This window comes from Quercus robur, chromosome 9 (genome assembly GCF_932294415.1).
Source record: "Quercus robur chromosome 9, dhQueRobu3.1, whole genome shotgun sequence".
Classification (NCBI taxonomy): Eukaryota; Viridiplantae; Streptophyta; class Magnoliopsida; order Fagales; family Fagaceae; genus Quercus; species Quercus robur.
In genome coordinates this window covers 16,057,747-16,068,663 of record NC_065542.1, presented here as the reverse complement: position 1 = coordinate 16,068,663, position 10,917 = coordinate 16,057,747, and the positions used below count along the sequence as shown (strand labels likewise).

The 10,917-nt window shown below is 29.4% G+C and overlaps 1 protein-coding gene across 1 annotated transcript; it reads right to left on the bottom strand.

The window, feature by feature from the left end:
• LOC126699666 (F-box protein PP2-A13) lies at window positions 1-4,105 on the bottom strand. The gene is made up of 3 exons (XM_050397619.1): window positions 3,381-4,105; window positions 2,784-2,902; window positions 1-668 (listed from the first exon to the last, which is right to left on the bottom strand). Exons 1-3 carry the CDS (start codon window positions 3,699-3,701, stop codon window positions 248-250), a joined length of 861 nt encoding a protein of 286 aa, XP_050253576.1. The 5' UTR covers window positions 3,702-4,105; the 3' UTR covers window positions 1-247.
• Window positions 4,106-10,917: the final 6,812 nt, after the last annotated feature.

Sequence of the window (10,917 nt, the reverse complement as noted above, 5' to 3'; positions counted from 1 at the left end):
TAAAGATCACACTAGAGCTTTTTGTGCAATCAAATATATCAATTAATTCTGTGTCCCAATTTTCCTTTACAACGCCAGTACTCTTTAACATTAACAACGCTGTTAAAAGAGTACCACCCAAATCAACATTTGAAACAAAATAAAAACAAATGCATACACTACTTTGCTTCAAATGCAAATAATTCTAAACTAAAAAAAAAAAAAAATGAAGTACGAACTGAACTACTATACTTCCTGTTAGTGCTTCCTAAACTTTTTTGTACCTTTCTCTAAATTCACTTGGGCATATTAACACAGAGTCCACACATAAACCTCCTTTGATGTGTGTGCAATCAATTTGGATCATTGAAAACTTGATCTTTGTGGGAATGCTATGATTCTCAATCACAAAATCACCCACATGGTAATGAACCCAACTGCCTGGATCACATAAATAACATTCAGAAATTGCAGGCTGACCATTTGATACTGATAACTGGAACCGAACAGGTTTAATGTCCCAACCATGAACTTGGTCAAGGTTACAGACCCTTCGACCAAATCTTTTAGAGGCTTTGCCTAGCTGAAGCCGAAAGAATAGGCTATAGGTCCCAGGTGGAAATTCCAGCTCTAATTCTCCAAGTATCTCAACCCACCAAATTTGATGAAGATATGCAACTGTTTGAAACCTACACACAAAGAAAATAATGGAGTGGTCCAATCAATAATTGGAAGTATTTTAATTTTTCTAGTGTTCAATATAATAAATTATCATTTGTGTTATATTCTTCTTTAAATTATGATGTTGATAGGTTTATCACAAGAAAAGTTAGTGGAAACTTTGTTTTTATTAATAAAAGTCATTAGCAATCTATGAGAAATTATTAGATCTATTGGAATGATTGTTGAAGTGGTTATTTTAACTAATAAAACGTTGTTATTTATGCAAATATGACACCATCTAGTGGAAAAAAAATTTGTTTAAAATTTTTAATTCTTATGTTTTTTTTTTTGAGAAAGTTTTAATTCTTATGTTGATTAGGAATCCGACTTACACATTTGCATAAGTAACATTATTTTATTATTTGGGAGGACCACTTCAGCCGTCCTACCAGTGAATCAAATAATTTCTCGCAATCTAGATTAATAAGTAAGAAAAGTAAATGATATTTAGTTTACATTTTGGGAAACATGATATACAAGATTGCAAGAGAAAGTGACAACAAACAAGATCCAATATTATATACCATGTTTCCCATTTAGCATTAAAAATTTAAAATGCAGTTTGAGACGGCATTGAAATTGAAACAATCCTAATTTATAAAATAGGGGAAAATATGGTTCATGGATTAAGCTTGGAATGCTTCAAGCTGTTGGAAGATATGCTCTATAAAATGTTTGTTAAAATCAAACATTTCACTGAAGGAAGAAACTTCTTAAGGAAAGCAAAACTAGGAAGCAATTAATTAACATGTTATGTTCAGTCAACTTCATTGGCATTTATAAAACTGAAAGGCAAATAATTTAATCTATTCCACATGGATCACACCAAGATAAAAGAAAAAAAAAAAAGGAATATAATAATAGATTAATATTTTTGTTTTGGTTCATCTTTATGGTCAATATGTTGTCATACTCAAGACTAGAAGATTAATACGGGAAAAGAATACTTTGGTCACAAGGCAAGCTATCGTTTAACCAAATAAAATGAAATCTATTTTTATATATAGTTTGATAGTAAAATGTTGTGATAAGAAACCCACATTGATCAAGTCTTTGTGAGTCATTATTCTAGAGTGCAAATTAAACGCTAGCTTGCACTCTTTTTCTTATAGAATACTTTTGTTTATATTTAAGTCATGACAATGGATTCTCAAAAAAAAAAAAAAAAAAAAAAAAGTCATGACAATGGTAAGGGCTAGGGAAATTATATTAAAAAATGTTACTAGACTTTGAAAAAGTAGTGCTTTCTATTTTCCCACCCTGGTCTAACGAGAGGATAGTGTGATATATATAATAAGGGGATAAATTTCATTATTGTACTGTCAATAGGAAAACAATCCAATTGATTACAATGGAATTTGAAAAAGTAATATATCATCATGAGAAAATATCAAATAAAGCAAGAACTTTTTTTGACTTTTTAATGTTTGAATTTACTTTTCTCCTGGACACGCAGTATCTGTTGGTTTCTTTTGCACAGGCATCAATTATATTTTAGGGGATGTTTGGTTGTGTTATTTAAACAATAGTTTTCGTTATTTAAATAATACAATACGTATTTTTACAGTACTTAAATAATATTAATAGAATAACATTACCAAACGAACCCTTCAACTTCAATGACTTTCGGGATATATATATATATTTATATAAATGATATTCTCTTTTCTTTTGCGTGTGAGTTTTTATTTTTTAATAAAAAATCATATACATCTTGAAACCAACGGTACCAAAAAAAAAAACCGATCTATCTCGGCGCTTCAAACATCAGAATTGCAATTCTGACATTTGCTTTATGATCGCCTTGGGCTCTTTCGAGATAAATTTGCGAAAGCTTTTAATTGTAATAATTTTAAATCGAGTTCTGAACATGATTACTAGATCATCTTGTAAAACAATCGTATTTGGAAACAGAACAAAAAGTTAAAAAAAAAAAAAAAACATATATACGTAATTAAAAAAACTTGAATTTCTATGAAATTGATATTCCAATATATATTTAAGCAAGAAGGGATCAATAATTTCCACAGAAACCCAAGTCGTATCCAACGAAAACAATCTCATAGAATTGAATATTTCACCTGGATTCTTCAGTTGGAATATAATTCCAGTATCTTCGATCATCTATCCCCGTTATCCTCAAGGCCTTTGAAGAAATTGAGATAGAAACCTTACCACTCCTCTTGTCCAGCCAAACTTCCTACAGTTAAAAAAAGAAAAAAGAAGAAGATTATTTTGAACTCATTGTTAATATATATATATATATATATATAAAGTAGAAGGAGAAGCTATTGCTAATCTTTCCCACATAAGGAAAGTTGTTACAATCTTCTGGGCAAAATAAATTTGTTGGTCCTAGAATGGATCACTTAGCTGGTACAAAATTTGCTCTTAAACTAAAGTTGAGGGACCAACAATATATTTTTTTGACCTAATTTTTTCATCTTATAGAGAGAATAAGTTGCTAGAATTTGTGACATTATAATGAAGAAACTAGGAAGCTCTCAAGGTTTAGGGAATGAATTGTTTGTAAGTAGATGACTGAAAATGAAAACACACTATGTCTATCTACTGAAATCGATCTATGTCATCGACTCATTGTTAAGCACTTTGTTACTCATCTACCAGTCTACCACCAATCATCAACAAAGGAGAGAGAGAGAGAGAGAGAGATGTACCTTAGTGTCATTATCAAATCGATTGGATCGACACAGTCTTGCATAAATTTCTTTCTTGGCCAAGTTCTCAGGGCTTTCATGAAGAATTTTTCTAACAAGAAACTTATAATTTGAAGGCAACTTTGATTCCCACACAAAATCAGCCCAAGAAGCGCCACGAAAAGCACGGTTCAATCTTGCCAATTTACAGATCTCCGGTGGATCCAAGTACATAAGAATGGATGAGATACAATTCTCTGGCAGGTCACCAAGACTAGGTTTCGATGGAAGAGAGCCTCCATCATTACTCTCTGCTCCAAGACCAGAGAAAGCAGCCCCCATAAACAATAACAAAGACTTTCAAGAAAAGAAAAGAAAAAACCCAAAGCTTATTGAAAAAAGAGGTTCAAAGGTAGAGAAGGAGGTGATAGATTAGTAGATGAGAAAAAGGGTTTGAGAGAGGTGATGATCGATGCTGCCATTTTCTTGTGTATAGAGGCAGAGTTCTTGGGCATGTGGCATAACTCATAAGAAAAGAAAGAGAGAGAGAGAGAGAGACAAAGCCCAATTGCCCAAAGGGTCAAAGAATAAAAAAAAAAAAAAAAAAAAAAAAAAAAAAAAAAAAGGACAATTAAAAGTATAGCTTTCTAAAAGGAACGTGTATATGAGTGTGCATGGAATATGTTTCTGTGGGAATAATGATATGTTATTCTCACACGTTTAAGGGGAGTGTGGAAAAATAGTGGCCAAGCAATAATTCATGGAAGAATGGAACAAGTTCGTAGCTTTATGGAGCCTTAAATAGTAGTGTGGATCTGTGGATTTGGTATGGCTTGTTTTGGTTTTTTTTTTTTTTTTTTTTTTAATGTGGATAAAAAATTGAGGGGTAAGAGAGCGTGGTTGTATTATTATTATTTTTTAATAATTTAAAAGTTGGGAGAGAGGAGAAACTTAAACTATGGGAATTTTTGTTAAAAATTCCAAGAAGTGAAAATTGAGATATACAAACAAATAAGTTAATTAATAAACTATCAAAACAGGCCAACAAAGACGAACATAGTTTTAGTGAGCAATGAACTTGCATTGAATTTCAAACTCTTTTATGTGTAACTTAAGAGATTATTTGTATATACTTTTAATCACATGACATAACTTATTATTATGTGACTTGTTTAAATGATTTAATGAATCGTGTTATTTAATTCATGTGTATGATCTTATGAACTGCCACTTAATGAATTTAAGGAAATATTTCCAAATTAATTTGAAGGAAAACTTTATCTTTTGTGTTTCGTTATTATGAAATCTTCTATCAATATAATGAAAAAATTAATATATATATATATAATATTATACAAAACACATATATTATACGAGGATAAACTTCTTCATGGTAACTATAGATGAACTTGCCAATAGCTCTATGAACATTCAACAAATGTAATTAGGACAATAAACCAATTGAGTTTAGTTAAGTATTAAAAGTTTAAAATTGGTTCATATTTAGTTTTATTTCAAACACATATTGAGCTTGACTCATCGCCAAGTGAGAGTACATGCATGTTCAAGTTTGGTTCAATTTCTTATTAAGCAAGCTCAAGTTTGTCTACAATTACTTTGTTAACTTATATATACTTTATCCATATATGGTAAACCATCACAACTACAATCTTTTATTTATTCCCAAACCTATGCTACTAATTAATAACTAAATTGTAGTTGAAGTTTTATAATTTTAGTTAATTAGATATAATAGTTTTCGTTATGAAATTATTAAAAATGGATTCATTTACCAACCTTATATTGTTAAAAAATATATAGCATTTTTCCTAGGATATAGGTGATCTATATTATCCATAAATTACAATAATGATGTGATATCTTAAAAACTTATTTACAAACACACACTATTCAATCTCAAATTCATATAAATATTTTTGATATATGTATAAATATAAATATTATATATATTTAAGTCAAGTCTCATGCTCACTAGTTTGTTTGAGCACACAGTTATATTTGAGCTTAAATCTAGATTTGAGCTTGACTCTTGTTTGCGAAATAGACTAGTCTAAACAATTTGCTTTTTTATTACGTACTTCATTGATTCCCGCGTCTTTTCACATTATTTTTCTCTTCTTTTGTTTTTGTTTTTTGGTTAAAGTATAGATCCTTTTATGCTTATTGCTCCTTCTCATAGTTTTGTTTTTAGACAATATACAATGTGCTATGGAAAGATACGCTTGTCGGCAAGAAGATCAAATAGCACTGAAAGGTAAAAAAAAAAAAATGAACAAACCGTTAATTGCGATGCATGAAATTTGATGATGTTCTCTAATAGGGGGATCGACGGCATTGAGATAATGATGACCTACACTTTCTATGTTCAGTTTCCCACGTGATGCACTAATGGAAAATTTTCCCAAATCCCTTGGGGAAAAAAAAATCTCAAATCTATTTTTCTAATCTTTAGTGATTTACTTCTCAAAAATCATTTTAGAAATTTTATAATGGTGATATCTTGGATTCAATTCCCACTTTCAATTTAATGTAATAAAAAAAAAAACTTGAGATATTTTGCAACTTTTTATGTTTGAATCCGAATTTGATAAAGATGAGGTGTAAAATTCATGTTTTACAATACTATCTAATAATAGATTGTCACATCAACTTTTTACTTAAAAATTAATATATTTTACCACACGTAATAACATCTTAATAAACTTACAGTTAAGTTGGATTTTTAAATGAATATTAAAATTAATTGAGTGTGGTTGAGCTTATTCTTTAATATGTGATATGATTACGTAGCATGTTGGGATTGAAGGGGTAAAACTTGTGTTTTATACTATATTCTTATTGAATTTAATATTTTTTTGTTTACACATCATAGAATGCATAAAATATTGTCTAATTTATGTACTAATATATATTACATATAATACTTATATAAAAAATTGTGTGTGTATTGTTGAATATACATGTGTAAATAAAGTCTCACATTAAATAAAAATTAAAAGAGGGAGTAACTAATCCTTTTTTTTTTTTAGCTTTAGCTTGATGAGTTAATAAATTTTACTAAAATTACAACTCTAATTTTTCTTAAATTCAATACCTCAAAGTTTATATTAGAAATCTTTTCGTCAGACTACCGTGAGTTTGGATTTTTTTTTTTTTTTTGTCTTTTTTAGTTGGTTAGTTTATTTGTTTTTATATATTCTTTTAAATTAATTAAAATTTTAAAATTAATTAACTTTTTTAGAATTGAATTTTATAAAACAACTTGGATTCCTTTGACGATAGTTAATCTTGACTGCACATGTTTCATTGTGACTGTATTGTATTAATTATATATATGCACAAGAGAGTATCTAACTAACAAATATATATAGTAGATAAACAGCTAACGAAATAGAAAAAGAAGCAAAGAATTTAGAGGATTATTGAAACTTTCAAACGGGTGTAGTTTGCGTTAAAAGTGTCAGCAATGCTTAACATTAAACCAAATCTTGGAAATAATTTTTTCTTTTTCTTTTACCCAAAGAAGTATTATCCGCCCGGAGAGTTGGTTGCACAAAAACATAATTCTTTTTGCCCACTTGATTTATCATTGTACCACAATAAATAATTTGCTTACCTAAAGTTAGGGACAAGTTGGTCCCTACTCCCTCGTGTTTTGTGCCACACACTTTCAAGATCTAGATTTGTCTCCTAGCTATGAACAAGCATAAAGCAACATTCTAAAAAAAAAAAAAAAAACCATTGATTAATGTAAATGTGTGTGTTTTTTATTTTGAAGAGAATGTAAATGTGTGTGACTTACCCAAAAAAGATGTATATATATATATACATATATAAATGTGTGTGTGTTTTTGTTTTGTTTGAGAAATGTAAATGTGTGTTTGAGAAGGTTTAAAATCCAAATTATTTGGTTGATTAATTATAAATTTCTAAAGTCTCACTTTTGTTTTTTTTAAGTACAGTATATTCAAACATCACTTATCGCAAAAGAGTTTTTATTTTTTAGTGATAAAACGTCAGAATTTTATTCAACCATAAAAAGTATACAATTGGAGCAACCAGCACAAGCTAGAGGAAACATTCCAACCGAAACCAACAATAGAGACAGCATACAAATGAATCTTAATTAAGCACGTCCCATATATTTTTTAAAAGAATCATAAAATATAAGCCATTCCAAACATTAATATATTAAAATGAAAAAAAGATTTTTCTTCAAAATATACAAATAAATGAGAATCTCTGAATCCACTAGTTCACGTGAATCATGTCTAGTTTAGAACAATCTAGTTGATGTGCAGTTGAGTCAGCAGCACGCGCGCCTACATACAGGCCACAAGTTTGTGACACAGTCAGAGACAGAAATTGATCAAATTCATTATTGCATGGTTGATTAGATTTAGACCCAAAATCCCTTTCTTTAAAAAAAAAAAAAAAAAAAAAATCCCACTTGTTTAATTTAATATGTGTTTGGATATCGCTTATTTTGCTGAAAACTGAAAACATTGTAACAAAATAATTTTAAATGTGTGAATAGTCCTGTGAAACCCATTTTTAATGAAAGTTTTGTTGAAAAAAGAGATTTGTGGATCTTGTGAACAATGCACGAGACCCATTGGAAAAGCTAAAACCATTTCTCCAAAAAAAAAAAAAAAGGTGAAACGCTGGACGCAGATGCTATCCAAACATTAACTTAGTATGCGTTTGGATACACGTCTGCAGTAGACGTCTGCGTTTCAATTTTTTTTTTTTTGGGAAAAGCACTTTTCTGGGGTTGTTTTCAGTTTTCAATGGGTCCCGTGTACTGTTCACGGGACCCACAAACCTCTTTATTCTATAATTTTTTCATTAAAAATAGACTTTACGATACTATTCACACATTTAAAAATTATTTTATTATAGTGTTTTCAGTTTTCAGCAAAATAAGCTGTATCCAAATGGACCTTTAATATTATTATTGTTATAGATTAGACCAAAAATGCTCAATATAAGCATTACCTCACAGTGACTTTCCAAGAGTAATAAGGTTCTGCATGCAATTGTTGATGTGACAAGTAGCAATTATACCCTAAAAAAACATGTCCGTTTGTTACATGTATTTAAATAACAATTTTCAATGTTTAAACACTGAAAACTGTTATTCAAAAAAAAAAAAAAAAAAAAAAAAAAGCTTTGCCGTATAAAAAAATAGTTAGTTTTTCCTTCCACATTTCTAGATCATCCAAGATTTCCAAAAACCCATTGTCTTCAAGGTAGAAATGCCCACAAACAATTGTTAGTGCTATTAACTCTAGTTCCTATTTCCCCACTTTTCTTTTAGTTTTTCTAATATTATAAACATTTTTCCTCTTTTCTAATTTATTTTTTGAGAAAAAATTATTATTTTTCTTTATTGTGTGTACATTGTTTAATTCGGCTGTGTGCCTTCTTGCCAGCCAACCCCACCCAAAGTCCAATCATTATTCATTTGTTCTGAAAAATTTGAATATATCAAGTTTTTTTTTTTTTTTTTTGTGAGCGAAAGATATGAGCAAAGATTTGCTGTAAACTAAGTTGCAGTAACTCCTGTAATATGCACACATGTCAAGTGGCCATTTGGTAAAAAATTTAATCTTGACAAGAAAATTTTTATTTAAAATATAAACTTTGACAAGTGTCTATTTAAGGCATTGATATGTGTGAATTTTTGTAGGAGTTGCTTCAACTTAATTTGATAGGTAATTACCACTGCGCACTCTTGGTGCGGTGGTCATTCCACAGGTATAACTACTTGTGGGGTGTGGGGGCAAGAGCCGGGGTTCAAGTCTCCAAGAAGGAGTTTCACACACATATACACTTAGATTAGGCTAAAGTAAAAATTCTATCTTGTATTGAGAAATAATTTTTTGATAGGTAATTAATTACAATACAATTAGCGATAGGTAATTAATTTTGAAACCAACTTTCCAAATTTTCTTTCTTAAAGTTTCATTGGTGGCCTAAGAATCCACTAGTTCCTGAAACATAAGTTGTGAAACTTAATTTGTTGGGTTCGATTCTTTCTAGAATTCTATGTGAAGCCTAGCATATGATTCTCATACACTTGTCCCTACCTTTTGTGGAATATTTTCGAAATGGATGATCACATTAATTAATTTTAATTGATAGATCAAATACGGGGAAAAAAAACTGTAATAAAAAAAGCCATTTGAGTGGAAAATGAAATTCATCAAATCAAATTGTGTATACTTGGTTAAGCCCTGCAATTCACATGGATATTAAATAAATGGTAAAGGTCACAACCTTCCCCAGCATTTGGAGTATGTACTATTTAGTAATCTAAGAGGCAAGTTTCATCCCAAATACTAGAAAACAAATTCTTATCGGTTGTTCTTAGTTAATTTTATTAATTTATTATGAGAAATGTTATGTTTACAATATTTTCACAATAAATTTTAAGTGGCAAATTGCCATTGATTGTTACTGGAAGAAAAAAAAATTTTAGTAATAAATTAAAATTAAAATTAATAAAATTTACCACGAATAATTTATTGTGAAAATATTATAAATGTAATACTTTTTATTTATTAAAGGATGTGACAGTTTGAGAATAAGCATCAAATGGTTTATCCCAAGTCAATGAGCACTAGGAAAATGGAGGAAGAAAAAACAAAGTATCAGTAGGGCCTACAATCAGCCAAAGCCAATAGAATTCTCATAGGATAGAGGAACTATAAATGTCAAGCAACCCAATAAAACAAGCATTAGAAATTTAGAATAGTGTATTACATACTTGTCAAGTGGGTTGGAGTAGAGTTGCTGTGAAGTAAGTACTTGGGTTCATCCACCTTAATATGTTACTCGCTCTTGAGAAATCTTACAAATGTATGTTATTTACATTTTGGCTGCAGCAAAGCTTAAATTCATCTTCATGGAAAGGTAGTTGGAAAGAAAGAAAAGCTGTTGAATATGCATGGCCGGTTACTTTTGGTACTCAATAAAGTCATCCCCTCGAATGAACTATTTCTTCCAATATATTTATGGGTTTTTTTTTACAAGAAGTTGAAGCCCATCTTAGAATAGAGTTCAAGTTTTAATATACATAAATGTTAGTAAAAAGAAAAAAAAATAATATATATATATATATATATATTTTTTTTTTCTTCTTCTCCAAGGATGGATACAATTTTTTTTTATGCTTCTACTTTTTGAATTTAATGCAATAGCCATAAAATTATGGATCAGCAAAAATTTCACTATCCATACTATGCCAATTGCCAAGTACAATAAATTTAGTCATCCTCATAAATCTAATTATTATAATTTTTTTATTTATTTATAAATTGGTGAATTAAGCAAGCACTTAATAAGTTTTGAATAGTTAACCTCACCCTCTATTATTGCAATAGAAGGAAGTTAAACACATTGCCCATGACTTTTCATTCTATAAGTTTAGATGTTGATTGTTGAGTAGGATAGTTAACTCGTACTACATAGTCTATATTTTTGCTCATTGTCTTGCCCTAATTGCAATCTACAGCCACTATATATATAATGG

Coding starts and splice junctions, on each gene's coding strand:
- LOC126699666 (XM_050397619.1), bottom strand. CDS start 3,701: ATGGGGGCTGCTTTCTCTGGTCTTGGAGCAGAGAGTAATGATGGAGGC. Junction 2,903..3,380: donor GATTTGATAATGACACTAAG/GTACATCTCTCT, acceptor TTTTAACTGTAG/GAAGTTTGGCTGGACAAGAG. Junction 669..2,783: donor ATTCCAACTGAAGAATCCAG/GTGAAATATTCA, acceptor CTTTGTGTGTAG/GTTTCAAACAGTTGCATATC.